Genomic DNA, 23,147 nt, shown 5'->3' on the forward strand with positions numbered 1-23,147 from the left:
GGAGGTGGTGTGGTCCGTCCCGGCTCCCTCTGTAGGGGAGGTCCCGGTACACCGCGACACCTCGGACTCCCCCCCTTCCGTCCCAGGTGCATCGGGTGGGCAACGGGCAGGACAGGCTGGCAGCTCGCCATCCCAGTCGCCCGGGCTGCAGCCTGGCCCATCTAGGCCAGGACGCCCCAGGAAACGGCCGCCAAAGGGATCCAGTGTCAGAGGGCAGGAATCACAGGAGTCCACCTCCAGTTCTGCTGTACCGTCTGGGGAACCACGTAGACGTAGTCAAAGGGCCCGTAAGGCCAAACAATTAGACACTGAGTAAGTTGGCACGGGTGCAGGGCACAGATTAGTTTTAGGGGCTAGGGCACGTGCATGAACTCCTTTGGTTATTAAAGTCAATGTTACACCTACCGAAGCTGCCTTTGTGCTCTGTCCAAAGTGTGCGGGGGTGTCATGTACGTTGAGCGCAAGTGTGTGTGTGAGGGGTGGTCTTACCTCAGCCCCAGGTGAGTCTGCCCCCTTCCCCCTGGGCCGCCATCAACATCCCCCGGGCAGAGGACGGGACCGTGCGCTGCAGTGTCACAGCCGCATGCAGGGATGGTCCGGGTGGATGGTGGTACTGTGGCCATGGGTCAGACATAGTCCAACGATGTAGAGCCAGGAGCTCATCGCAGGGCGGGTTGTCATCATCCTCCATGGCCTGCGATAGACACGCGTCTACCCGCAACTGTGTGAGCCCGGCCCGTTGTGCCGCAGGTGGATCGGCAATGGGGGGGGGGGGGGGGGGGGTGTGCATGCGGGTGGGGTGGGTGGGGTTGGGGAGGGGGGTGAGGGTGCTGGGTGGGTGGTCGGCTGTTGCCATGGTGTGCGGTCTGTGGCCATACTACCCGATTCCCACGCCCATCTAGTCAGTGAAGCGGGCGGCTATCAGTCTGTCCCGTGCCCGCTGGGCCAGCCGGTAACGGTGGACAGCCACCCGCCTGTGTCTACCCCGTCTGCCCTGACCATTGCCCCCATCCCCCTTATCTGGGGAGGACTGGGCCTCTTCCTGCTGCTCCTCCACTCTGCCCTCCTCTGCCTGCGGCACATCGCCCCTCTGCTGGGCTATGTTGTGCAGGACGCAGCACACCACAATGATGCGGCCGACCCTATCTGACCGATACTGGAGGGCGCCCCCAGAGAGGTCCAGGCACCTGAAACGCATCTTCAGCACACCAAAGCACCTCTCGATCACTCCCCTTGTCGCTACATGGGCATCATTGTAGCGATTCTCCGCCTCATTGGGTGGCCTCCGTATAGGCGTCATCAGCCACGATCGCAATGGGTAGCCCCTGTCGCCCAGCAACCAGCCCCTCAGCCGGGGATGGCGTCCCTCGTACATGCCGGGGATGGATGACCACGACAACACGAATGAGTCGTGTACACTGCCTGGGTGACGGGCGCAGACGTGCAGGATCATCATGCGGTGGTCGCAGACCACCTGTACGTTCATCGAATAGGTCCCCTTCCTATTAGTGAACACGGCCCTGTTATCTGCAGGTGGCCGCACGGCGACGTGCATCCCATCGATCGCGCCCTGGACCATGGGGAACCCGGCAACGGCAGAGCAGCCCACGGCCCGGGCATCTTGGCTGGCCCGGTCCACGGGGAAGCGGATGTAGCGGTGCGCCATGGCATATAGGGCATCTGTCACTGCCCGGATGCACCGGTGCACCGATGTCTACCATATGCCGGACAGGTCCCCACTCGGTGCCTGGAATGACCCCGTTGCATAAAAGTTCAGGGCCACTGTAACCTTGACGGACACGGGAAGGGGGTGTCCCCCGCCAGTGCCACGCGGTGACAGGTGTGCCAGCAGGTGGCAGATGTGTGCCACGGTTTCCCGGCTCATCCGGAGTCTCCTCCTACATTCCCGGTCCGTGAGGTCCTGGTATGACTGCCGGGTCCGGTACACACGGGGCGCCCTCGGGTGCCTCCGTTGCCGTGGGGCTGCGACGTCCTCCTCCCCCTCCTCGTCCTATCGGTCAGGTGTCCCTCCAGCCTGGGCGGCTGCCGCCTGCCCCTCTGCGGCAGCCTGCGCCGCCTCTCTGGCACGCTCCTCCTCCTCATCCAGGGGAACATAGACATGAGCAGCTGCCACCACGGCGGCCAACATCGCTGGATGATCTGAAAACATGACGGCCTGGTGGGGGGGAGGGGAACGACGACATGTCATCATTGCCCATATCCCCTCCTCCCCCCAGCTAGGTGGCATGGACCGCATGGGTCCAACAGTTGGAGGCTGGCACCTGGCCAGGTGGACCAACTCACTTGCCCTCCCATCCCCCTCCTCGGCACGGACCCCCCCCCCCCAACCTCCACCCCAGCACGGCCCCCCCCCCAGCCCACAACCTCCACCCCGGCACGGCCCCCCCCCCAACCTCCACCCCCGCACGGACCCCCCCCAACCTCCACCCCAGCACGGACCCCCCCCAACCTCCACCCCGGCACGGCACGGACGCCCCCCAACCTCCACCCCAGCACGGACCCCCCCCAACCTCCACCCCGGCACGGCACGGACCCCCCCCCAACCTCCACCCCAGCACGGACCCCCCCCCAACCTCCACCCCGGCACGGCACGGACCCCCCCCCAACCTCCACCCCAGCACGGACCCCCCCCCAACCCCCAACCTCCACCCCGGCACGGCACGGACCCCCCCCAACCTCCACCCCAACACGGACCCCCCCATCCCCCAACCTCCACCCCGGCATGGCACGGACCCCCCACAACCTCCACCCCGGCACGGACCCCCCCCCAACCTCCACCCCGGCACGGACCCCCCCCAACCTCCACCCCAGCACGGACCCCCCCCCCAACCTCCACCCCGGCACGGCACGGACCCCCCCCAACCTCCACCCCAGCACGGACCCCCCCAACCTCCACCCCAGCACGGACCCCCCCAACCTCCACCCCGGCATGGCACGGACCCCCCCCAACCTCCACCCCAGCACGGACACCCCCCCCAACCCCCAACCTCCACCCCGGCACGGCACGGACTCCCTCCACCCCAGCACGGACCCCCCCCCAACCCCCAACCTCCACCCCGGCACGGCACGGACCCCCCCCAACCTCCACCCCAGCACGGACCCCCCCCCCAACCCCCAACCTCCACCCCGGCACGGCACGGACTCCCCCCAACCTCCACCCCGGCACGGCACGGACCCCCCCAACCTCCACCCCAGCACGGACCCCCCCCAACCCCCAACCTCCACCCCGGCATGGACCCCCCCCCCAACCTCCACCCCGGCACGGACCCCCTCCCGGCATTCCCCCGGAGCCCAGCCTACTCTAACCACCCCCCCCCCCCCCCGCTGCGCACACACACACAACCCGAGACACACCTCTCCTCACACAATCAGACTGCGGCCATGCCATTGCCTGCCCAGAGCCAACCCCCCAGGCCGTCACTCACCTCCACGCTGGTCGGCGTGAGCCTGGAGCACCGGGTCACGCCGATGAAAAGGAGGTTTGATTCACGTCGACGTGAACGGTCATCACGTCGACGGGACTTCGGCCCATCCGGAAGGGAGAATATCGGCAGGCCGAAAATCGGCTGCCTTGCGCAGACCCGTGACATTCTCCGCGGCAGCGGCGCCATTAAAGCCCCGCCGACTTTTCTCCCTTCGGAGACTTCGGCAACCGGCGGGGGCGGGATTCACGGCGGCCAACGGCCATTCTCCGACCCTCTGGGGGGTCGGAGAATGACGCCCCAGTAGTGATTCCTGCCAACACCCCATCATGCAAGCGGGCGGGAACGTAGTACATTGCCGGAGGATTTGGCATTAACCAATTTTGAATATTAAAATATATTTAAATGAATGGTAATCAGGTGCATGCCCCTGCTGGACATGAACCTGATTACATCTGCTGGGAGGACCCGGGAACGTCATGAATTGGTTTTAATGCCCGGGGCAATTCCCGTTTCAGGCCTCTCCCAGAATCTTCCCGATGTAGTAGGATTTGCATAGGCCACAATGCGGCCGGAAAATCGCACCCAATGGCCGGGATTCTCCGAGCCTTCGCACCGCAATCGGGCTCGGCGCGGGGGCATTGAATGGGCGTCAGACCCGCGATCGGGTCCGACACCACTCCCGCAATTTTCCGGGGACCAGGGAATCGCCGCCAATCGCGCGTGCGCGGTTGACGCGGCGCCGGTCAGAGGCCATTGAAAGAGGCCCCGGCGGCGATTCTCCGCCGGCAACTGGCCGAGTTCCCGCCGGCGTGGTTCACTCATGGTTCTAACCGGCGGGCACTCGGAGTGGCGGTTGCGGGCTCAGTCCATGGCTGACCTGGGGGTGGGGCGGGGGGGATCCGTCACCTGGGGGGGGGTCTCCAGGACTGCCAGGCACGCGATCGGGGGCCACCGATCGGCAGGCGCTTGCGATCTCGGGGGAGGCCTACATTCCCGGGGTCAGTCCGTTATGTGGGTCCGCCATGTTGCACGTGCCGCCGCAGGCCGCTGCCACGCGCATGCGCGGACCTCCAGCTGGAAGTGCAGGGCCCCGTATCGGCAGCCGGAGCTGTGAGGAGTACTTTGCGGCCCTGCTAGCCCCTGCAAAACGGAGAATCACTCGGTGGGCTGGATTTTCCGCCGTTGGGATGCTCTGCTTTGCCGACAGCCCGGAGGTTTCCGACAGCGTAGGACTGCCCCACAATGGGAAACCCCATTGACCAGCCGGCAAAACGGAGCAACCCGCTGATGTGCTGAACCAGAAATCTGGCGCGGCGAGACGGAGAATCCAGCCCCATGTGCTCCCACCCCAGGGACATCTGAGTGCGAATATAGCTGGGGGCGTTTTGGCTATATCCATACATACACCAATGACCACAAAATATGCTACACATTGTTACACTATTGCACTCCTCCCTCTTTAATGAAAAAGTTACATAATAAATAAACTGAAAATTCACCACATTGTTGTTCAATGACATCTAGTGATTCTTATAATTTGTATCTGGAATTTTTTTTTACAAGAGCACTCATAACAATTTGTACTGTGTGCTCTGCTGCTCTATTTGATTTCTAGCAAAAAGCTATCTTTGGTGGCCAGAGTTAGAGAAGGATGGAAGACACAGTGAAACATTGTAGAGTATGTCAAGCAGTAGAAAAGCCATCACTGATACCTTTGCAACAGTTGAAATGGCCACCTGGAGAGTGGCAGGTGCTGCACATGGATTTTGAAGAATTTGAAGGGTAGCGATTATTCATTGTGATAGATAGCCATCCAAAATAGGTTGAGAGATTTGCAATGAATTGAACAAAAGTAGTAAAACTCCAGATATTTTGGGTTTGTTTGATGCTTATGGATGCACACCGCTCATTGTCTAACTTAAGTTGCAGATAGGTATTTTTTACATCTAACTTTGAAATAAACAGGCCTCCTGACAACATTGTGGACAGATCCTTCGGGTTTGGCAGAGTATCAGGTGGATGATATTCCACTGAATTATGTGATAATCCCCATATATTCTTACACCACCATCTGACTTTGGTCTGACCACAATGGGAGTAACCCAATTACTCCATTCTACCTCAGACATAATGGGCGAAATTCTCCCCCAACGGCGGGATGCCCGCCGACTGGCGCCAAAGCCGGCGCAAATCAGACGGGCATCGCGCCGGCAAAAAGGTGCGGAAGTCTCCGCATCTTTGGCGGCCTAGCCCCAACATTGAGGGGCTAGGCCGACGCCGGAGGGATTTCCGCCCCGCCAGCTGGCGGAAATGGCGTTTGTTGCCCCGCCAGCTGGCGCGGAAATGCGGCGCATGCGCGGGAGCGTCAGCGGCCGCTGTCAGTTTCCCGCGCATGCGCAGTGGGGAGAGTCACTTCCGCCTCCGCCATGGTGGAGACCGTGGCGGAGGCGGAAGGGAAAGAGTGCCCCCACGGCACAGGCCCGCCCGCGGATCGGTGGGCCCCGATCGCGGGCCAGGCCACTGTGGGGGCACCCCCCGGGGTCAGATCGCCCCGCGCCCCCCCCCCCAGGACCCCGGAGCCCGCCCACGCCGCCTGGTCCCGCCGGTAAATACCAGGTTTGATTTACGCCGGCGGGACAGGCAATTCCTGGGCGGGACTTCGGCCCATCCGGGCCGGAGAATCCAGCGGGGTGTCCCGCCAACCGGCGCGGCCGGATTCCCGCCCCCGCCCAATCTCCGGGAGCGGAGACTTCGGCGGGGGCGGGGGCGGGATTCACGGCGGCCAACGGCCATTCTCCGACCCGGCGGGGGGTCGGAGAATGACGCCCAATGTTCTCAGTCACAAGTCTTTTCCGTTCTTGCTCTGATGTAGGGTACCAGATAAGGCCCACAATAAACTGGTCTTACATTCCTTTGAACCTGCACGTTGGCCTTATATCCTCAAATTGGCATGCTGGTTTCATGAAACACCTGAGGATACTTTGCGATCGTGTCCTTTTCTGTTGTGAATTACACTTCTACACTTCGTTCCAGTTTAGCTTAAGTACTGCTAACAAGTTTCTTTATAACAAGGCTGGTTTCTGTTCCTTCACCACAATGAGGGGGTAATGTTTCATGTTCCTTGTATGTGATTGATTGGAACCAACACACTTCCCATTATGGGAATTTTCTCTCCTCCATAACTCAGAAGAGCCAGGAGGCCTGAGAAGGTAAGTAAATGGAAGTTTATTTAGGTCAAAGTAAACGGCCGCTATGGCAACAAACTCACAATATGTTCCAGTCAGGACTACCAGAATCCGGGCTGACTTTTATAAAGCAAGATAGCAAGCCCCAGCTGGGCTGGACTCCACAGGGAAGCTCGTATTCCACGAGTCTCATGGGGAGATCAATTAATGTATCCCCACGGGCCTCGTGAGGGTTATTACAATAGCTTTGTGTGATTTCTCTAGTTGATGTTGACTGAACTTTTGATGATATAGCCATCCAGAAATCACACCGGCTGATGCCCCCACATCGACCTCCTTGTTTACCAAAGCTCGATCCAATCTTACTTGGACTATTTCCACTGAACATACTTGTGTTTCAGATCGTCTGGGTCTCAACTGACTCCCCATTGATCTGGCGTGATTCCACAACTGTATGCGGTGAATACAATTTCCTCCAGCCCATGTTTTCTCTGTTTACATTCTTACGTCATGCCTTGGTAACAGCTGTCGCACTCTGCCTTCACAAATGGACAGTTCCGTGCCCAATGTTGATCTGAGCACCGGTAACAAGTCCTTGTTGTACCTCTGCTACCACTACTTATTAACTAACGACTGGCATTTGTTAATTCTGATTTCCCTTGAGTCATGTTGCGCCACGCCCGTGGACAATGCTGTTTGACAAGCCATGTCGAAAGTTAACTTTGGCAATGTCAGCAATCTCCTGCGATTGCGTTCACTTTTTAAACTATGCAGAAATATGTTCCACAATGCTTTCTCTTGAAATGTTCCAAAATTATGATGAATGGACAGCTTTTTCAAAGGCACAATATGCTTTCCAATGTCCTCACTCGGACATCCTACACATCAGTGTAAAACCAGCTCAACATTATCGCAATGCAGTCACACCTCAAAGCTCAGCACTCCCCGAACACCTTCAGCTGAAGTATTCGGGTGCCAGTCTGACTTTCCCCACTGCTAAAGGTACATGCTTAATTATTGAACTGAACCATCCCAGGAAGAGTGACAGGGATAACAGCTTTGCAATTAGACAAGGCACCATGGATTTGTATCTTCCCAAGCTCACTGTCTCTGGGGATTGGCCAGTTGACCTGCCAGTCAAGCCAGCTACCACCTCCCTAGTTGCTTATTTCCTTGTCAAAAATCCCAATTTGACTCATGTGAATGGACCTGTTGCTGTATAGAACACCCAACTAACTCCCTCCGTGCAATGTGTTAACCTCCTAGTCTCAAACTGATTGTATCTGCAAGAACATCTATCTTAAGGAGATGCTTAACTGGATCTCATTCACATCCTAGGTAAGCATTTATGTTGAGGATTCAATCGTTTCTGAACCAGACTTAATATGAATACCTTAACACAAATTTCAGAGGACAAAAATGTGATTGCAAACGATTGGCAGTGGAGAAACAGACCATTCACCTCAACCGGTAAATACTTATGCTCCACACAAACCTCCTCCTGCTCTTCATTGAATCCTATTGGCCATGCTAAATTACCCTTAGTGTCAAAACGTGAGGTGGTGTTACTTGGTAAGGGGTAGGGTGGAGGTGTGGGCTTAGGTAGGGTGCTCTTTCCAAGGGCTGCTGCAGAATCGATGGGCCAAATGGCCTCCTCTGCACTATAAATTCTATGATTCTAAGAGCATATTCCTTTCTCCGTCCTGATTTATCTAGCTTCCCCTTAAATGCAAAAAGGGAAATTCCTTCTCTCTCCCATGGCCATTGTAAAAGAGATTTTTCTATGCTTTGCATGTTGGCCCTGATACAAATCCTAAATTTTCAGTAATAAATCCACCCAGAGGTTTGAAACATCTTTGTTGCTGTCATATTCACTTTACGACTTAAAATAAAACAAATATCGGGCATTTTTGAAAGTTTTCACGAACTTGAGAGAAAGCAGGAACTAGAACATCACTTTCTGCTGTAACTCAAACTAGAATATCTCACACTCCCAGATCAGCTACAGCAATGATTAGGTAAATCTGTCTCTGCCCTGTGGTGATACAAGCTACAATCCCAATCTCTGTGGGACTACCTTCAGTACAGCCCTGTGAGCTTTCCCTCTTTCCCTGCTGTAATTCGAGTGTGATTGCCAATTCAGTCTGAACTGTGAGCAGGTTTTGCTGTGGCTCCATACTTACAAGAGGATCTGTTGGGATAGAGAAATATTCCAGGAGCCAGACGAGGCAAACATTTGAAAAAAACCCAGAGGCTCCAGAAAGAAAAGGACAGTTCTTCGGTGTCCACAGGGATTCTCCTGATTGTCTGACATGACTTCAGACATAGGTGACCTGGGGAAATGGGCATCATTTCACATCACAGCGCTCCCATGGAAAAGAAATCTACAATATTTAATGGTGAAGTAGCTGGAGAAATTTGAGAACCAGTTGTAGCCACCTAAAACGGCTGATTCCCGATTAATTTGGCCAAAACCCGATATAAAATGGCTAACCGAAAAGGCTGATGGGAAAAGCAGCCAACAGGGCACAAACGGACAGCTGCAGACAGAATAGTGTATTCGGCTCTGGGGAAGTCGGCCCAGATCGATACCTGCGACCATTAGCAGCACATCAACCCAGACATCTGCAGTTTAATCGGCTATCCCCGGGAACAATTGCAACATATTAGCAATTGAATGCCGGGCCAGACCTCTCGGCGCCAGCAGTGGCCGAGACAAAGACAGGTGAACGACCACCCCCCGATCAAGGAATCGCCCCATTATTGGAGCATATCGAACCCAGTGATTGGGAACAAGTCCAATCACTTGGGACTCAGGGTCAAGGTCCGCCCCGAGAGGCGGGAAGCCCCTGGGCCCCAAAAAATAGGGGCCAAGTTCAGATCGACCCTTCTCTCCCTTCTTCTCCTGCTCGCAACCTTCGCAAGAACCATCGACCAGAAACCGTAAGTTTGACTCCAGCGATCGCTACCCGATAGAGACTCCTAGCCATCGACCCGTATCATCCTTTTGAATCCCGCAGGCCAGACCCAATTCGATAAGCCATTCGTTTCCCTGACCTGGTGGGCCATCCCCAAAAGTTAAGTATTGGCCAGTCGTGGTAGGTAGTGATATAGAAATTAGGATTATTGTGTAAGTATGTATTGCTGTACATAATAAATGACCGTTGATTTCAATCTTACTAAGCGGTGTGCTGTCTTATTAATCATAACTCGAGCTGGAACCACGTGGCGGTATCAGAAAGATACCTGGCGACTCGTGAGCAAAGGTGACATAATCAGAGCTTATAAAACTAAGGCTAATAAGAGCAACACAGTTCACTGTGCTTACAGCTGGGAGCCCTGGGTAATTTTCCATGCAGTCGAATGGTAGTGGGTAGTGGGTGCCTGGAACCCGCTGCTGGAGGAGGTGGTGGAAGCAGGGACGATAGTGACGTTTAAGGGGCATCTTGACAAATATATGAATAGAGGGATACGGATCCCGGAAGTGTAGAAGATTTTAGTTCAGACGGGCAGCATGGTCGGCGCAGGCTTGGAGGGCTGAAGGGCCTGTACCTGTGCTGTACTTTTCTTTGTTCTTTGTTCTTTGTCATATGTCTGTAATAAAGAAACGAAAAACGCCTTGCGTTTACATAGCATCCTCCATGGCCTCTGGATGTCCCAAAAAGCTAAACAACTCTTTTGAGGTATAGTCACTTTTGCAATTGGGGATGTCTTCCAGCCAATATGTGCACAGCAAGAGCCCACAGCAGCAATTAAATAAGTGACCAGGTAATCAGTTTCAGGGCTTGTGATTGAGGGAAACATCAGACCGATTTCAAGGCATTCTGAGCTGCAGCGGTAGTGCCATTGAAATACTTACAGTTATTGTAGGAAGAATAATAAAATGCTTCATTGTCTTGGCAGTTCTTTCAGTCATACGTGGACTGTTGACTCTTCCATCACATCAGAGTTACAAGGCTTGATCTGCTTATTCTAGAGTGGACATCCGCACTTGTAAAAGCCACAACAGGGGATGCCCAGCATGACTGCATAAGCTACTGTATCTGGGTTTCGGGGTGGGTCCAACAGGAGGCGAAAATTCTACCCGTCGCACTTCTGCAGGAACAGTGATACCGTGGCATTTTTTCAGGAAGGTTTCTCAGCACGAAGCACAGGCGCAATGGGCCTAATGGCCTCCTTCTGTCATTTTGTGATTCTACAATGGGATGATAGGATCGAATGTAGTCCCTCTGGCCTGTTTGCCATTCAGTAGGATTATGGCTGATCTGTATCCTAACTCCACCATAACTCTGAATACTCATCATTAAGGATGGCTGCATGTTGTTACTTTTACCAATTTAGTCTATTCTGCTTGACTGTCCTTCATTTAATAATTGCCTTCAGCAATATATTCTGCTCCATTTGTTTAGGTTTGGGATTTCCAACAGCGGAGTATTTGCTGTTGGTAGTGAATTACTGAGAACCAACAATCTGATAGGCTGATCAGCACGTACGTAATTGGTTATGAAGTAATGACAGTCTAACTTACAGGCTTGATTGAGAGTCGATAACCTCAGAGAATGTCCATCAACCTAACTGATTTTCCTCAGTTACAACTGACAAGGCAACCCATACGGAGGATTTCCTCTGTGAGTCATCTGGGACAAAATTGAAAGAATGGGATTATGATTTTATTACGCTGAGCTCAAAGGACATCTTTGTCCATTACTATTGTTGCTCAGAAACACCCAGGGTCCACTTTTACAACCACTTTTGCAATTAAGTGTCTTGTCTGTTGTCTGCATTGTGACCGGTTGGCTACGAGTGAATGATGTTCCCTCTCAATGCGTTTGTGTATAAGAAGGTATGTTTTTTCCTCTGCCTTTTGGCTAGTTTTTAACTTTGATTACTCAAGAAAGATATTATGCAAATCTTCCTCCGCAGTCTAAATTTTCTCCTTATCGTGTTCAACCAAAATGAAATCTACATAATCATATTGCACCAAAATAAGATTCTACTCAAAGCTGTCCTGACAGCTGTCTGCATTTCAACCCATCAGCCAGCATTGTCCTTGTGTTATCATGTTTGTCCTCACAAGAAGAATCTTTGTTTTCAATGGCATTGGAGATTTTCAGGAAGGCAGGACTGTAACCAATTGTTGTCCAAAGGCTTTTTTAAGGTGAAATAAAGCGAGTTGTATGTTTATGGATGAGGAGATGTCTGCAAGTCAATGTAGTTTTATACTTATTCTTGGAATGTGCATGTCATTGGCAACGCCAACATTAATTGTCCATCTCTAATTGCCCATGAGAAGGTGGTGCTGAGCCACTTTCTTGAACCTCTGCAGTCCCAGTGGTGTAGGTACATCTACAATCCTTTTTTTGTAGAGTTCCATACAGCTAAGTGCCTTGCTCAGCCTTTTCAGAGGGCAGTCAACAGTCAGCCGCATTGCTATGGATCACATGTAGGCCAGAGTGGGTATTGACAGCAGGACATTAGTGAACCGGGTGGGTTTTTACGACAATCTGGTAGTTTCATGATGACTGTTAGTGAGGTTCGCATTTTATTCCAGATTGAATTTGGCATTTGCCATTGTGGGGTCTGAAGTCATGTCCCCAGAGCATTAGCCTGGGTCCCAGTACAGTAATATCACCATTATGCTACTGTCCCCCAAGTCCAGGGTTGTAAATAGTCAAAAGTGCCAAATGAATTTTCCGTTCATCGCTGAAAGTGACCTAAGAGAATTTAACGGCTTTTGTAGGATTACCAGTTTTCTAATCTTGCAAAAACATTCGAAAACGTGAGCTGGACATTAGAGGGGAGTTTGAAAAGTTAGCACACCAGGTGTGATACCTCACTCAATTGCGGGGGAATGTGAATAATCAGGTGCAGATGGCAGCTAAGTCAATTTGCAGCTCTTCTTTTTTTAATTAAAAAAAAACATTTAGTGTACTCAATTCATTTTTTCCAATTAAAGGGCGATTTAGCGTGGCCCATCCACCTAGCCTGCACATTTTTGGGTTGTGGGGGCGAAACCCACGCAAACACGTGGAGAATGTGCAAACTCCACACGGACAGTGACCCAGAGCCGGGATCGAACCTGGGATCTCAGCACTGTGAGACTACAGGGTTAACCCACTGCGTCACCATGCTGCCCACAATTTGCAGCTCTCCTCAATTTCCATTTAATTTTAGAAGCCTGCTTTTAAAAAGAGATCTGGGGCGAAATTCTCCGGTATCGGCGCGATGTCCGCCGACTGGCGCCCAAAACGGCGCAAATCAGACGGGCATCGCGCCGCCCCAAAGGTGCCCCAACCTTAAGGGGCTAGGCCCGCGCCGGACTAATTTCTGCCCCGCCAGCTGGCGGAAAAGGCCTTTGGTGCCCCGCCAGCTGGCGCGGAAATTACATCTCCGGGCTGCGCATGCGCGGGAGCGTTAGCGGCCGCTGACTGCATTCCCACGCATGCGCAGTGGAGGGAGTCTCTTCCGCCTCTGCCATGGTGGAAACCGTGGCGAAGGCGGAAAGAAAAGAGTGCCCCCATGGCACAGGCCTGCCCGCGGATCGGTGGGCCCCGATCGTGGGCCAGGCCACCGTGGGGGCACCCCCCAGGGCCAGATCGCCCCGCGCCCACCCCCAGGACCCCGGAGCCCGCCTGCGCCACCTTGTCCCGCCGGTAAGGCAGGTGTTTTAATTTACGCCAGCGGGACAGGCATTTTAGCAGCGGGACTTCGGCCCATCCGGGCTGGAGAATCGCGGGAGGGGGCCCGCCAACTGGCGCGGCGCGATTCCCGCCCCTGCCGAATATCCGGTGCCGGAGAATTCGGCAGCCGGCGGGGGCGGGATTCACGCCAGCCCCCGACGATTCTCCGACCCGGCGGGGGGTCGGAGAATCTCGCCCCCGGACCGGAATTCTCCAGTCGTTGGGATTCACTTTTCCTGCTGGCAGCGCACCCCTGCCAGTGAGTTTGGTGGTGGCGTGGGGTGGTTTCAATGGGAGATCCCGCCACCAGCGAACGCCGCGTGGCAGAGAAACACTCAGCTGGGGGACTGGAGAATCCCACTCAAGATTCTTTCCTTATTTCTGCACCTGATGCTGTCTAGATTTTGAGTTCATTTTCATTCACATCAGGGGCGAAATTCTCCCCAAATGGCACGATGTCCGCCGACTGGCGCCCAAAACGGTCCCAATCAGATGGGCATCGCGCCGCCACAAAGGTGCGGAATGCTCTGCATCTTTGGGGGCCGAGCCCCAACATTGAGGGGCTAGGCCGGCGCCAGAGGGATTTCCGCCCCGCCAGCTGGCGGAAACGGCTTTTGTTGCCCCGCCAGCTGGCGCGGAAATGACATGTCGGGGCGGCGCATGCGCGGGAGCGTCAGCGGCCGCTGACAGTTTCCCGCGCATGCGCAGTGGGGAGAGTCTTCCGCCTCCGCCATGGTGGAGACCGTGGCGGAGGCAGAAGGGAAAGAGTGCCCCCACGGCACAGGCCTGCCCGCGGATCGGTGGGCCCCGATCGCGGGCCAGGCCACCGTGGCGGCACCCCCCGGGGTCAGATCACCCCGCGCCCCCCCCCCCAGGACCCCGGAGCCCGCCCACGCCGCCTTGTCCCGCCGGTAAATAGGTACTCTAATTTACGCCGGCGGGACAGGCAATTTATCGGCGGGACTTCGGCCCATTCGGGCCGGAGAATCCAGCGGGGGGGGGCCCGCCAACCGGCGCAGCCCGATTCCCGCCCCCACCGAATATCCGGTACCGGAGACTTCGGCAACCGGCGGGGGCAGGATTCACGGTGGCCAACGGCCATTCTCCGACCCGCTGGGGGGGTCGGAGAATGACGCCCCAGAGCAAGGCTTAAATTAAACAAGTAAGCTGTTTGAGGAGAATGAAACTTAATGGACCAATAGATATTCTTCTTCTCCTCGGTCTATCTTCTAAACTTGCGATCAAAACTCAGCTCAGAATCTCACCTCTCGTGCAACTGGCAATTGGCAAAACATTCCTCAGATATCTGTAAAGGAGAAATGCCTGATTCGAGTCTCGCTCACTCATGAGAGAGTCATACTGTTTCATACCTGCTGAACTGTGATGGGCATGAGATGAAAATGTTAAATTATATTTTCTACGTCTCTGTCGGTGAGCTGCATTTGTAATGAATGAGTGCAGGGTCAAAGACAGGGCTACAATATGCCGAGCTCTGGGTGCAGTTATCCACAAGGACTAAGGGATTGTGGAATTAACCCTCAAATCTGTTCTAAGTCCCACTCTATTAATGACATGACTATTAATGCTACAATTTTGCATTTGCCAGGCAAAGCTACATCCTCTGTCAAGGTACGAGCTGTCAACTCAGAAGCAAGGACTCCTCCCCACTCTGAAATAAATTATCAGGGCGCTCGTGGCAAGAAAGAGGGAGAGACTTACACAAGTGAACATACAATTCAAGAACCTTTTAAAGAAGAGAATTCCGAAGATTTGGTAGCAGAACTAAGTGACTTGAGAAAACTAGAAAATTCTCAACTGTCCAATTTCAATGATGACGAAGAGGATGAGGAGACACTAGAAATGGACAGCACCATGCAGCTCGCAAAACAAATTGAGGTTATCATTAACTTGAAAACAAAGGTGGACCGCAGCGACTGCAGCAGTGAGAAAGACCTGGAGCACAGAAATTCAAATGAAGCTCAGATCTGAACAAAGGGAATTAAATGAACATTTAAAAAAATAAATACAGTAGTATTGTCCATGAATTTAAAAATCCAAATTGTTTCCTTGTTTAGTTTTCGCCACACGAAACAGGGTAACAGCACTTTGAACAATATTTGACTGATATGAATATGTTTTGAATCAAGTGTAAACTGAAGCCATATTGGTGCCAGTGATTAATCACTTTTGACTTTAATGCTGATCTTGGATGACAACTAATGAACTGATGTGAATCTCAATTTAATTGTGCTGTTGTTCCCTTGCAAAGGAGGGGAACACCATGGGGCTGGATTCTCTGCCTCCCCAGCCATGTGTTTCTCCGCATGCGCCATTCTCTGGTGGTGGGATTCTTTGGGCGCGATTCTCCCAGCCCCGCGCCAGGCTGGAGAATCGCCACAGCCGCGCCACGCCAGCGTGCGATTTTCCGAGGTACGGAGAATCGCCGGCATGTGCGCCGGCGCGTTTGGTGCGGCGCCGGTCGTGAGCTGCTGTCCGCGGCCGGGCTGCCGATTCTCCAGCCCAAATGGGCCGAGCGGCCGTGCGGAAACGGCAGAGTCCTGCCGGCGCCATTCACCCCTGCTCGCAGCCGACGGGAACTCTGCGCGTAGGGTCGGGGGGCGGCCTGTGGGCCGGGGAAAAGTGCTCCTTCACCGGAGGGGGGGGGGGGGGGGCTCCGATGGGGGCTGGCCCGCGATCGGGGCCCACCGATCGGCTGGCCGGCCTCTCCCCCCTGGGCCTACTTTGTTGCGCGGCCAGCCCCATAACCCCCACGACATGATGCGTCGGGGCCGGCGCGCTGAAAAAGTCCCCTGCGCATGCGCGGGTTGGCGCGGCCCAACTGCGCATGCGCAGGTTGGCGCGGTGTCCATTTAGCGCCGGGAAGGGAAGCTGGAGTGGCTTGAACTGCTCCAGTGCTGTGCTGGCCCCCTGTGGGGGCCAGAATCGATAGTGCCCGCGCTCATTTCGCGCTGTCGTGAAACATGATGGCGTTCACGACGGCGCGAACACTTAGTCACCATTTCAGAGAATCGCGCCCTTTATTCCTGCCACTAGTCAATAGGATTTCCCATTGAAGTCACCGCACACCACCGGGAAACTCACAGGTGGATGTGTGCCACTGGCCGGAACAGAGAATTCCAATGGCCGGAGAATTCTGGCCCATGTTAAAATATACTGAGTGCTATGACTTTGTTGGAAAATACCCATGTTGATAGTAACATAATTCTGATGGGATTATTTCATTGACAGAGGAGATACAATAACAACCTGCATTTATATGGCACCTTTAATATGTAAAAGGTCCCAAGGCACCTCACAAGAGTGAATATCCAAAACAACTTGATACTGAGACATAGGAGGAGAAATTAAATTTTGATATTTTAAAATAATCTTTATTGTCACAAGTAGGCTTACATTAACACTGCAATGAGGTTACTGTGAAAATCACCTAGTCGCCACATTCCGGTGCCTGTTCGGGTACACGGAGGGAGAATTCAGAATGTCCAATTCACCTAACAGCACGTCTTCCGGGAATTGTGGGAGGAAACCGGAGGGTACCCACACAGAAACGGGGAGAACGTGCAGACTCCACACAGACAGTGACCCAAGCTGGGAATCGAACCTGGGACACTGGTGCTATGAAGCAACAGTGCTAATCACTGTGCTACTGTGCCGCCCAATTAGGACAGGTGAACAAAAGGTTGGTGAAAAAGACAGGCTCTGAGACCCTCTTAAAGTAACGGGGGGGGGGGGGGGGCGGAGAGTGGTAGGGAGTTGTGAAGTTTTAGGGAGGAAGATCAGGGCCCCTGGCACCTGAAGACAACTGCCAATTGTGAAGTGATTTAAAGTGATTAAAATTGGGGAGGCACAAAACTGCAGCAGCAAGAGATCTCAAAAGGCTACACTAGAAGAGATAATGAAAGAGGGAGGGAGCATGGCTATGGAAGATTGTAAAATAGGGATGAGTGCCATGGTGTGGGTGAATAGAACTCGGTGCAAGTTAGAACACAGGTAGCAGAGTTTTGGAGTAGTTCAAGTATGGCAGGATAGCATTGGAATAATTGAGAGTATCAACTACAGGCTGTATATTTAATTATGGTATCTCTTAATTGTAGATCTGTTATACAATGATAATGCAATGTTATTTAGCAATCATTCATTTCAATTTGTCATAATTTTAGTTCATTTCACATTTTTAAACATTGCACCCTGAGGAACTCATAACATTAATACTAAACACATTAATGGACCTTAGCAGATCTTTTTGACTTTCTTCTCAGATGTGTGCTATATTGAGCAGTCATATCTACAGATAAAGCATTTCACTAAGCTTCGATGTGTCCTGTTTCTGAACAATCACATCACATTTAATTAGACTGTGTCAAGTCAATCTTCACTCTTTTTAACTGAAATGACTGTGACGCCTTTTCTGCTGCTTTGAGGTTGCAAACATGCGTTTCATATTTCCACAGCGTTCTTCGTGCTTTACCATTTTACCTTTCATCTTTATCCGTATCAGTTCAGTTAATTTTCTGCAGGGTACGGTTGGTTTTGGTCCATAATGCGATTTGATGGTTTTGCATTCTCCAAATCAGCTGTAAAAGCTTTTTCTGCTATTTTCAGAAAGTCAATCTTCATGGTAGGATTATCAAAAGAAAACCAATGTTCTGATGTACGTTACAGTATGCGAGTGATTGTGTTACTTCTGTATATTATCATTGCTCTGTTTATTAAAAATATTACTCTCAGTGCAGACAAACAAGGAAAGGATTGCTACTACTTCCCTCACATTTTGCCTACCATTTCAAAAGCAGATCTCTGGTATAAAATACAGATGGTCCTGAAGAAAAATCACATTTATTCAGGGCATTGTGCCCTGTAAAATTTGCAACATTTTAAAATTTGCATCTGATCAGTAGGAAATGAATATTTAGCAATTGTGAAAAACGAAATCATCACCGGAATAAAGGCTGTAACATCGAGACAAGCTCAACTTATATGTTGAATTTCTGGTCATGACGATCTTAATCTTGCTGCATTGACAGGAATTAATCATTTACTTGTATATAAAACTAATTTCACGTTTTGCAAATTAATCTATTTTATTGTTTCTTGGCGAAAGGTACCTTCATCGTCTGAAATGGCTGAGAGAAAATGATCACATTTTAAGACCTGAAGAAGAATTGCATTTTTTTCCTCCTGGCTCAATGAGGAATTCTGTTGTGGTACCAAATCATACAGATCAAAATGTCTCAGGCTTGAATCCATGTCTATGCTGAGACCACTGGGCCAGCAGAAGCAGCAGATATAATTGGCAAGGTGGGGGCAGAGGGGAATAAAATCAGGGAAGTTGGAAAATAACCCATAATATGCAGGCCCAGAAGGGGAAAGATACACTCTGGGGATGTACAACATTCCTGTAATAACATTTATCTGTGGACTGGGTTCACACAAACATTAAGAAAATGTGACGAGTGGTTAAACTGAGTATCCAGCAGACTGGGACAAGAGAGGTAAAGTGATCTACACTTTATGATCTATGTAATGCAAGCCTTGATGTTGTGCATTCTTTCTTCTGGTTTGAATGTAAACTATTTAACTGAGTAAAGAACTGCAGCCCCATTGATTTTGTGTTGGGATTTACTGATGAAAAAAGAAAGAAAGTTGCATTTCTACACCCCATTTGTTGTAGAACAGCAACAAAGATCGAGCCAAACACCACAATCGATGGTGCTAAGTACAAATATATATATATTACACAGTGGACAGCAACATAAATATTTGGACCACATGAACATCCTTTCAAACTTCTGTTTCATGTTTCCAAACAAGCAAGGTTTGTCTTTTTGTTTTGGAAAATTCATAGGTGACTTTCCAAAAACGTATCCAAAATGAATACATTCTATTTTATTAATTTGCGAGATGCAAATGTCGCTGATAAAGCCATAATTTAATTGACCGACTCTGACTGTCCTCGTCACTACCTCGTTGAATACAACTGAGACCATTTCAGAGGACAACTATGAGTCCAGCACATTGCTGTGGGTTGGGAGGCACATACAGGCCAGACCAGGGGAAGATTACAGATATCCTTCCCTGAAGGAATTTTGTGAATCTAATGGGGTTTTTTTCAAACAAGAATCGTGTAGTTTCATGGTCACCATTATTGATACTAACTTTTTAATTCCACATTTATTTAATTAGCTGGATTTAAATTCTCCAGCTGCCTTGGTGCGATTTGAACTCTAGTATCTTGATCATTAGTCCTGGCCCCTAGCTTACTAGTCCAGTAATGTAACCACTATATTACCATATATGCTATAAAAAACAAAAATATATTTGTTACTCATATTTTGGGGATGCCTTCCTACTATACACTAAGAATGACCGAGGTTCCCTGCTGCTAATGCATATTTGCATTAATGGAACTTCCCAAAATGTTAATGACAGTACATGCTGCTATGTATACCTTGCTAAAAACAATCTTATTCCATTCTTTAAGTTACAAAGCCAATGTGCAGAGTGGACAAGGCAAGCCCTTAATCCATCTCATTGCTTGCTCCAAAAAACAATTCAAATTCAGATTCAATCCAATTCATGGTGTCCGCAAGAGAGACATTCAAGATCCAAGCTGACAAGAAAAGCTATTGCACCTCAACTTGGGCTTGATCTGACGCTTGATCTTAGCCAAAAGGCCGAGGCGATTTATACCTAAGTGAAAAGTAACACCTTAAAGTTGAGGCACTAGTCCATTTCTCTGAGAGCAAAGACTTTTCAAATCGAATTAGACTTTCTGCTGGCTGACCTGAAATATTTTCAACAAATGTTACATAGCCCTTGACTTTGACAAGATAATAATTTTGAAATTGAAGGACAAAGCAATTGAATTGAAATTGGAGGCCATCTGTTTGGAAGCTCAATTTCCTATTTTAATTTCTGACAGAATTGTTAACATATTTTGATACATTAGCCCAAGTTTTGTAGTCAGTGGCACATGAATTGCACTCGTTTTCATTACATCTACACATAGACTTTCATAGACATTCTATGGCTTTTACAATGAAACTTGCAGTTAGTAGGAATCCAAAGTTACCCACTCTATAGGGGATGTGTGGCACGTGTGACCAGCATAAACAGCTGTGTGTCTCCTCAATCAATCAGAGTGAAGATCCCTCACTAAGACACCAAGGAAATGTAAGTTAGAATATTTAATTCAATTCAAAATCGTATGCAGAAAGTGAAATAGAGATAAAGATAATGGGATAATGAAAGAGAGAGAGATAAGCAGGAGAGAAGAAATATTTTATATTTTAATTTATTCAAATCGCCAACAATAATTAAAATCTGAAGGCATGACACTCCATATTGTGAAAGTTAATTTTCAATGTCAGAGTAGTTATTTGGCAGCAATTAAGACTCATCACATCATTAAAAAATCATTTCCTCCTGAGTGCATCAGCCCAAACATTTTATGACATGTTTATTGCGTACCTGGTGTGTATGTTCTTACACCATAGCACCCTTCATATGTTTGAATGACAATACTTTCAGCACGTTAGTGACATCATAAAGCTGGTGGAGGTGCAGGGAAACTCAGACAGCAACCTCCCGGTTTCTGTATTGAACTGTATTAGGGCAGCACGGTAGCACAAGTGGATAGCACTGTGGCTTCACAGTGCCAGGGTCCCAGGTTCGATTCCCCGCTGGGTCACTGTCTGTGCGGAGTCTGCACGTTCTCCCCGTGTCTGCGTGGGTTTCCTACGGGTGCTCTGGTTTCCTCCCACAGTCCAAAGATGTGCAGGTTAGGTGGATTGGTCATGATAAATTGCCCTTAGTAACCAAAAAAGGTTGGGAGGGGTTATTGGGTTATGGGGATAGGGTGGCAGTGAGGGCTTAAGTGGGTCGGTGCAGACTCGATGGGCCGAATGGCCTCCTTCTGCACTGTATGTTCTATGTTAAAAAAAAAACCTGTGCTTTTGTGGTCACAAATGAATTCTTAATTATGTTGCGTTACTGATAACCTCTCCAATACACTGACTGCAAAATCCAAACCGTGAAGCAAATCAAACATTATCTGGATATGATGTGGAGATGCCGGTGTTGGACTGGGGTGAGCACAGTAAGAAGTCTTACAACATCAGGTTAAAGTCCAACAGGTTTGTTTCAAACACTAGCTTTCGGAGCACTGCTCCTTCCTCAGGTGAATGAAGAGGTATGTTCCAGAAACATATATATGGACAAAATCAAAGATGCAAGACAATGCTTTGAATGCTAGCATTTACAGGTAATTAAGTATTTACAGATGGGGTTACCCCTATCTCTGGATCTGTAAAGACTTAATTACCTGCAAACGCTCGCATTCAAGCATTGTCTTGCATCTTTGACTTTGTCTACATATATGTTTCTGGAACCTACCTCTTCATTCACCTGAGGAAGGAGCAGTGCTCCGAAAGCTAGTGTTTGAAACAAACCTGTTGGACTTTAACCTGGTGTTGTAAGACTCCTTACTATTATCTGGATAGACACATAAGAAGAGCTTGCAGCTACGAAATGTCTGAAAATAATTTAGTTACTTCAATGGGAGTAAGTGAGACCATCTTCTATCGTGAACATATTGATGAAAACAAGACCTTACATGTGGGAGAAAATTGGGAGAATAAAGAATTGAGAACATGAAAGTTCAAGAGCCAATATAAGTGTTCTCAGGTCAATAAATAATTCTTTATTTTTCACGGTTTAAACTGGGTACCAAATTGAATTCTAATACTTTATATCATAAATCTAATAACAGTTACATAATAGCATATTTGTTAACATATATAATTTGGCAATGGTCAAGGTGACTTTATAATAATTTTTTCTATTTTTGTTAAACATGCCCTTCCACAGTGCAATTCAGAGATGCTCATATGTAGAATCCAACCAGAGCTAGACAAAATATTCATTGGATTGGGCCATACATTCCTTGCAAAGTTGGTTAGCTCAGCCAGCTGGTTTATGATACGGAACGATGACAACAGCGTGGGTTCAATTCCTGTACCAGTTGAGGTTAATCATGAAGGCCCTGCCTTCTCAACCTTGTCCCTTGCCTGAGGTGTGGTGACCCTCAGGTTAAATCACCACCAGTCAGCTCTCAAAAAGGGAGAACAGCCTATGGTCCTCTGAGACTGAGGTGACGTTTACACATTCCTTGCCTCTGCAGTCTGCTCTGCTTTATCAAGCAATTTACCATAATTTTGGCCAGCAAGTCTTCTGAAGGGATCATGGGGTCTTGCACTGAAGAATGAGAAGTTGTAGGTGTGCAGGTCATCTCTGACAATGGAAGAATTTTCTGATTGATTGTGATTTCTGCCCAAGGTGCAGGCTTTTTTGCAATAAGAATTTTCCGAGACAGAAAGACGATGACTATTTAATCAGTTCAGGTGCAACAATTGATTATTAGCAACACAAATTAGGCACCTGATTTATGAGATGTAACTGAAGACCCATGGCAGTGGTGATAACAAAGAAGTTAAGAGATTTATTATGACAATTTTTCCAACCAACATTCACTAATTATTGGATGAATTGCAAAAGTGACGTTACGAAGTTATGGCTCTAAAGCAATTTGGGTCATCCTGAGATTGTGAAAGCTGCAAGCTGCTATGTAAATGCAAGTTTATTCTTTCTTCCTATTATTAGTTTTCATTCATCAAGGCATTTGAGAATAATATCTCATGCCTCTTACCAGAATCAATGAGTTCAAACATAAATCTGCCTAGAAGATTAGGGCAGCACGGTAGCACAATGGCTAGCCCAGTTGCTTCACAGCTCCAGAGTCCTAGATTATTTTCCCG

General features: G+C 50.0%; 1 protein-coding gene across 4 annotated transcripts in view; it reads left to right on the top strand.

The window, feature by feature from the left end:
- The window catches only part of LOC140421790 (uncharacterized), a 333,807-nt gene extending 314,872 nt beyond the window's left edge, over positions 1-18,935 (top strand). For 3 of the 4 annotated variants that reach the window (XM_072506666.1, XM_072506655.1, XM_072506676.1), the window contains one exon: positions 14,918-18,935. In XM_072506666.1, the coding sequence (XP_072362767.1) occupies positions 14,918-15,300 (383 nt within the window). In that variant the 3' untranslated portion in view covers positions 15,301-18,935. The remainder of the gene's footprint in view (positions 1-14,917) is intronic. The other variant, XM_072506679.1, reaches the window with a different exon arrangement.
- Positions 18,936-23,147: the final 4,212 nt, after the last annotated feature.

The sequence above is a fragment of the Scyliorhinus torazame genome, chromosome 1, assembly GCF_047496885.1.
Source record: "Scyliorhinus torazame isolate Kashiwa2021f chromosome 1, sScyTor2.1, whole genome shotgun sequence".
Taxonomy (NCBI): domain Eukaryota; kingdom Metazoa; phylum Chordata; class Chondrichthyes; order Carcharhiniformes; family Scyliorhinidae; genus Scyliorhinus; species Scyliorhinus torazame.